General features: G+C 41.8%; 1 protein-coding gene across 3 annotated transcripts in view; it reads left to right on the forward strand.

Annotated features, from left to right (window-relative positions):
- LOC103725635 (neuroligin-4, X-linked) overlaps positions 1-6,964 on the forward strand; it is a 376,846-nt gene that overhangs the window by 350,265 nt on the left and 19,617 nt on the right. For all 3 annotated transcript variants that reach the window (XM_008822933.1, XM_008822935.1, XM_008822934.2), the window contains one exon: positions 5,165-5,350. In XM_008822933.1, coding sequence (XP_008821155.1) covers positions 5,165-5,350 — 186 coding nt within the window. The remainder of the gene's footprint in view (positions 1-5,164; positions 5,351-6,964) is intronic.

Raw genomic sequence — 6,964 nt, forward strand, 5'->3', positions numbered from 1 at the left:
CTTTCAAATTAAAAATAAAACAATCACATTCACTGTGCATATGCCCTGGCTGTATTTTTCTGTTTGTTTTTCTTGTGATTCTCAGACCTCCGAATAAAATTTGGCATCAAGGAAGTTATTATGCTAATGCTAAGTGTCTATTTTTTATTTTGTATTTTTCATTATGAAATTCTTTGGGGAACTGTTACTGATTTATTAGCTTAATTCCAAAGACAGCAGATCTCACATGTCAAGTATTTCTTCAGTAGAAATGTTAAGAGGGTTCAGAGCTGAAAGTATCAGAACATTGAGAAGAAGCCATTTGTTTAAAATCGCTGGTGTTATATAATCAAGTGTCTCCCTCCATTAATTTGCCAAGAATGAGCCTTTAAACTAAATTGATCTTGCAGGCAGCAAACCGCCCTGTAAGTGTACATCTGTCAGTGTTTTATCTTTGTTCTTATGCTTAAAATAAATTAGTTGCCACTGCCTAAATTCCTGCAATCTGAAGAAGTACGTCTGTATGTCTGTTACGTTTTGCAAATTTTCTTCATTCAAACCACAGCTCAAAGCCATTAAAAAATACTTTAAATTGACTGACTTGAGGGGTTGGGAACACTTATGTAAGATACTCATGTACAGAACTTGCAAGAGTTGGCTGTTTTTCCACGATGTAGGGTCACTGGCTCCAACTCAGGTTGTCGGGCTTGGCAGCTAGTAGCCTCAACCCTTTGAAACATCTCACCAGACAAGAGACTTTATAGTTGCTTTTTTAATTGAATCTTTGACATTTTTCATACAATATACTTGGATGGTATTTAGATCCCCTCAACTATCTACACCTCCCCACTCTGCACGCCACCCAATTATAGATAGATGATAGATCGATAGATAGATGAAAGATAGATAGAAGATCGATAGATGATAGATAGATAGATAGATAGATAGATAGATTAATAGATAGATAGATGATAGGTAGATAGACAATAGATGATAGGTAGATAGATGATAGATGATAGATAGATAGATAGATAGATAGATAGATAGATAGATAGATAGATAGATAGAGATGGGAGGTAGATAGCTAGAGATAGACAGACAGACAGACAGATATAGATAGATAGATAGATAGATAGATAGATAGATAGATAGATAGATAGATAGATAGATATAGATGTATGTGTGTGTGAGAGAGAGATACAGCACCTAGAGTCTGATTTGTGTCCCCAAATGTCCTTCAGTGTGATCTCTATCCAGTTTTGTAAGATACTGTCTCTGCCCGTCCCAGCAGCCATCAACTGCCAAAAGTTCCTGAGGTTGGGTTGGGATTTCTTACCCAGTTCCCAAGTCTATGCTGGGATTTTGTCTGGTTGGAGCTTGCACAGGACTTGTGCATTCTGTCACCACTGCTGTAAGATCATATGAGTGACTGACTAGCTGTCTGGAAGACTGTTTCCTTGTGGTCATTCACCACCTCTGCCTCTTATGATCTTTCAACCCGTTCTGCCTCCATCATCTTTACTGAAAGAGAAGTGATCATGCCTGGGATGAAGATTGGAGTTGCCTCTAAAACATGTCCCAGTGTGACAACAGTTTCAAGAAGTCTTTATAGTAAATAGAACAAAAGAAAATCTTAAATGCAGTCATATTCGAATGCGTGGGTGTGAAGATGTGCATCGGGGTTTGTCTGTTATAACTCGCACATGCTCTGATGGCATTTTTTGCTTTGGGATTTGTGGAACCTAGTGGTCTGCTAAGAACACATTCCATATCTTGTACCTAATCATCGTGATGTCAAACACAGAGGCATGCAATAAATGATTATTAGAGGAACTAAAAATAGCCCAAGGTAACTCGGGCCTGGATTTGCAGCATGCCAGTTCACAATCACGAAGCCTTCATCAGTTAAGAAGCACGTTGCAATGGTGCAGTCTTTAACATGGTCTTTTTTTTTTTTTTTTCCTTCTGGAAACCACAGCTTATAATTTGCACATAAAAATATGGCTTTTCCAGGAAACAAACCTTGCTTTACCTGTCCTTTCATGATATAGAATCACTACTTGGTGCTGCCCACCTGTTGTTAGAGATACAGGTGATATATTGTTGATTACACTTAGTTCTCACAGGTCACAGAGAAAAGGAGTGGTCTTCCTTCCAATTCTAACACTCTGAATTCAGCAACTATGGATCTGGTAACCCATGTGTATCTTCAACCTGATTTGTGAACACCATGTGATTGGTACTTTTGACCATAAAAGGAATAAATGCTTGGTAAATGAAATGCTATTAGGGACATCTGCGACCATCAGCTCTACCATACTGATAGCCTGAATGTAAAAAGAAAAGAAAAGGATTTGGCTGTGGTCCGGTGGTAGAGCGTGTGCATCGCATGCCAACAACTGGGGTTTGTCCTTGGACAAAAAAAAGAAGAGAAGAGAAAGAGAAACAGAGAAGGTGTGAGTAGGCTTTATGTGTGTTGAGCATTGAAGATACTATCCAAGAAATTCTGGAAGCTTCACTTTCCTGTACCCCATAGGTTGGTTCTAGAAGAGCTGTTTCCAAAACTGGACATATTCACCAGACTGCAGGTTGTGCAGGATGGGTCCGGTCTTGCTAGAGAGGCCAGCAATTGACACCGTAGAAACTAGCGACCTGATTAGTCATTGCAAATTCTCAGACTCGTACACGAAAACAAAATTAGCAAGTAGGTTATCCAGGAGAGCTGAGGACGAGAGGGGGTTGCAAAGAGCACACCGTGTTCTAGACAGAATAGTTCTCCCAGAACACAGGAGCCCTGAGAATGGATCCATTTTTCCTTTAATTGGGGAAAAGATAGGATTAAATAATGATTCCTATACAGTCCGTTTGCTTTCATCCATCATTTTCCTACTGGAATGCATGAAAAGATTGTTCTCCCCAAGCAAACATGATTTATTTCATGAGCACTGGTGTAAAGGGCTTGCTAATGAATGCTAGATATTTAAGAACGGTTTTGGCATGAGAGGCTCATTAGTGATTGCTAATTCAAAGAGGGGTCTGCGCACAGTCTGAATTTTCCCAAGCACTGTTTAACAGTCTCATGTCAGATCCCTGTGAGTATTGGAGAGGATTGGGTGGGTGGGGGGAGTTTGCTTTCCATCTACAATCCCGCAGTTGTAACCTTGTCTCTCTGGATGCACAGGATGCTGAGTCCTCATTCAGGCCTGGGATTTTTATTGTCTTGGGAGAGCATGAAATTTTCACGTGCTTTTCATTTTGAGCCAAGACATTGATTTCTGCCATCCAAGTACTAAGGAGACCTGGTTCCCGCTTAGCTTTAGAGACGAGCCAACTCTGCGTGCCTTCAGGGAGGTGTGACTGTAAACCAAAGCGTTCCTTTTTGACCTCCGTCCTTGCTCTGAGGTGCTCCACAAAAGGATGAGGAAGAACGCCAATTGTTTGCATCGATGTGGGGCATCGTTCAGGTTTACTTTGTTTACTTTTCTGCCTTCCTCCCCTTTCTTCTCCGTCCCTCCTTACCTTCCCGTCTCCCTCCCTCCACTCCGGCCTTCCTTCCATCCGTCCTCCTCCCCCTCTAGCCCTCCCGCACTCTCTCCCATTTTCTCCTTCCTTCTCCGCTTACTGTCTTTCTTGAAAGCCTATTGAGTACCGATTTGGACATCATCAAATTGAATTAAAGTTTGTGTAAAGCAGGTAAACGAGCAGAATGCCTAGAAACATGTGCAATTTAGACACGAGTACTCTTCCCAGAAAATGACCTTAGAGCAGGACAGGAAAGCCAGCGTTCCGGGTCAACTTGGATCAGAGAAGAGAAACTATTCGACATTTTGCCACGATGATGAGAAAATAGTGGTGTGTTCTACTTGTGGAAATTGATGTCTTGCATAAAGAAATCCACACTGTGGGCTTTCAGAACCGTTTCTTTTATGACTTTTTAGTGATGTATTTGTGTTTGGATAAGTTTGCCTGGGTCGAGGTGCCCATGGACAGCAGAGGTGTGTGACCTCTTGCCTCCGGGGTAAAACATGACCGTGAGCTTCCCGACGTGGCTGTTGCAAATCAAACATGGGTTCTCCTCCTCAGCACTGTGTGCTCCTAATCGCTCAGCTGTCTCTCCAGACCTGTTTTGTAATTTAATACAAAGGTCCTTCTCATGGTACCTGTGGATCTCTACCTGGGAGTTGACCTTGGGGTGAGATTAAAGGATGAAATTTCCCTTCATAAAAAGGATTTTCTATTTTCATTATATGGAAAAGTCAAGGGCTGAGGTTTATTTGACACCGTTGGAACAATTGTCTTATATGTGTGATTAGCACCACATAAAAGAAAAAAAAAAAGTGGGGCAGAGAGATGACTCGGAAGTTAAGAACACTAGGTGTCCTTCCAGCGTCCCGGTCAGTTCCCAGCGCTCACATAGCAGCTGAACAACTATCACCACCTGCAGTTCCAGGAGATCCAATGCCTTCTTCTGGTCTCTCTGCCACTGCACAGATGTGGTGCACTTACATACATACAAACAAAACCCTCATACACATAAAACAACAATAATAAATACTTTAAAAATTATAAAAGAAACATAGTTGCAAATGTTACCATTTAAATAACAAGTCTTTATTTTGGACATTTAAGCATAGAATGGAATTAATTCATTGAGAATTAATAAGTTCTGGGAAAAGATACTCTACACTCTGTTTCGTGAATATATATATATATATGGTTTCAATTTTTGCTTTTTGCTTTGGGGATGCTGGGAGTTGGACCTAAGTGCTGATGCATGCTAGAGAAACACTAAACTACTGAGCTACATTCCCACTGTTTGTTTTATAAGTCAGGATCTTGCTAAGCTTCCCAGGAGTTATCAAATTTATGACACGCCCTCCTTCGCCTCTGACTTCATGGGATGACACTCAGAGGCCACCGTAATTCGATGCACGGTTTTAGATAGCTATGCTCCAGACAGATTTCATCCCGTGTACTCAGGAAGACAGCAGCAAGGTCCAAGCCTGCCTAGACTACATGCTGAGATCCTGTCGCATAAATGCAAAGTTAACCAGTGTAGATATACATATACGTATATATACATATGTATGTATATACATATGTATATACCTTTGCAAATAGTAGGGATATTTATTGATTTGTTTCTTACCATTGATGACATAAACTTCCCTGTATTCTTTCACAGGATTTTTAAGCACTGGTGACCAGGCATCCAAAGGGAACTACGGACTGCTGGATCAGATCCAAGCCTTGCGCTGGATAGAGGACAATGTCGGGGCCTTTGGTGGAGACCCCAAGAGAGTGACCATCTTCGGCTCCGGGGCTGGGGCCTCCTGTGTCAGCCTGCTGACCTTGTCACATTATTCTGAAGGTAAAGAAGGCATCCCCGTGGTGGGCGGGCAGTTGCACAGAACATGCAAGAAAGCAACATCTCGGGGTTTACAGGCAACAGGCACAGCCTGGTTGCCACAAGTGTACAGCAACAGTGGCTGCCTGTGTCTTTCTCTCTCTCGTCTGCACACCTAAGTTTCAACAAGGAAGGAAAACTAGGAAATTCAGGCAGGAAGGTGCTCAGGGGCTAGCTCAGTGAGATCTAACCCCTGGAAATACTCACATTATGGTCCAAACTGTCCCTGAAAGCCTGAGGAAAGACTTCATGATCGAGCACACGCTCGCAAAATAGCAAACCTGCACGAATGTTGTAACAGATTCTACAAGTGCCCTTGGATGTACCTGCTGTGCCCTGCCACAGCGTGAGCTGAGAAGGCTTCTCTCCCGAGGGCAAAACAGCTCACAGCTCTGCACTGCCTAACAGGGGTGCAAACATCCCCCATGAGACACTTAGAGACAGATCCACATGAAAGAATGCAGTCAGCATGAGAAGCAGGTGGCATCCTGTGAGTCCTGACATCACAGGAGTTGGGAAGGCGATTGGGAGACATGGCTCAGCAGTTCAGAGCATTTGATGTTCTTGCGGAAGACCGAGGTTCCGTCTGTAGCACTTACGTGGCAGCTGACAACTAGCTGTATTTCTACTTCCACGGGAGCTTTCTGGGCTCTGTGGAGAGTGTTCATACATATAAAATAGAAATAGTTTCTAATACCGTGTCCTTCTGAGTTAACTGGTCATGCACATGTCAATATTCATAACACACAGTCTTCAAAACAGTGGTAGACTTGGGTATGCAGTATTATTTAGAATCAGCACCTCAGCATTGTAGTTAGAATTACATCAAGATAAAAAGAATCTAAGAGCTATATTTTTATTGTTATAGTAATCCAAGATTTCATCAATGTCTGTATATAATTTTAAAAGTTCTATTTCATTAGTTGTTTATACGCATGTGTATGTGAATGCCATGTGAGTGCCGTACTTACAGAGGTCAGAAGAGGGTGACCACTTGGAATCACAGGTGGTTGTGAGCTGCCACCTGGGTGCCGAGAGGGGAGCTCAGTTTCTCTGTAAGAGCAGCATGCGCTCTTAACTGCTGAGCTGTGTCTTCAGTAACTGTGTAAATGTATTTATTAGAAAGCATTTCAATTATATTGTATAATAATTTAGCATCTGTTTCTTTACCTCATGAAGCCACGGGTGACCGTTTTCTGAATTTTTCAAAAAAGAGCAATAAATAGCAAAAATTTGTCTTTTCAAATCCCAATTTCTTGGTTCCAACCAGTTCAGGGGAAGTTACGTAGAAACTTAACAATTTAGCTAATTATGGATTTAAAAGATACACAGAGATGAGGATCCTCTATGGATTCCCATAGTAATTTTTAAAACTGCCTAGTGTAACTAGGCCTAGTGGCACATTCCTTTAGTCCCAGCCCTCAGGAGGTGAACACAGGGAAAGCTCTGAGAGATCAAGGACAGCCTGGTCTTCCTAGTGAGTTCCAGGCTAGCTAAGGCTACAGGGAGACCCTGTGTCAACAACACAAAATTAATAAGTAAATACTCTTTTCTGCTTACCTGAAATAAATTTAAAGA

The sequence above is a fragment of the Nannospalax galili genome, unplaced genomic scaffold (genome assembly GCF_000622305.1).
Source record: "Nannospalax galili isolate Female #2095 unplaced genomic scaffold, S.galili_v1.0 scaffold2109, whole genome shotgun sequence".
Lineage (NCBI taxonomy): Eukaryota > Metazoa > Chordata > Mammalia > Rodentia > Spalacidae > Nannospalax > Nannospalax galili.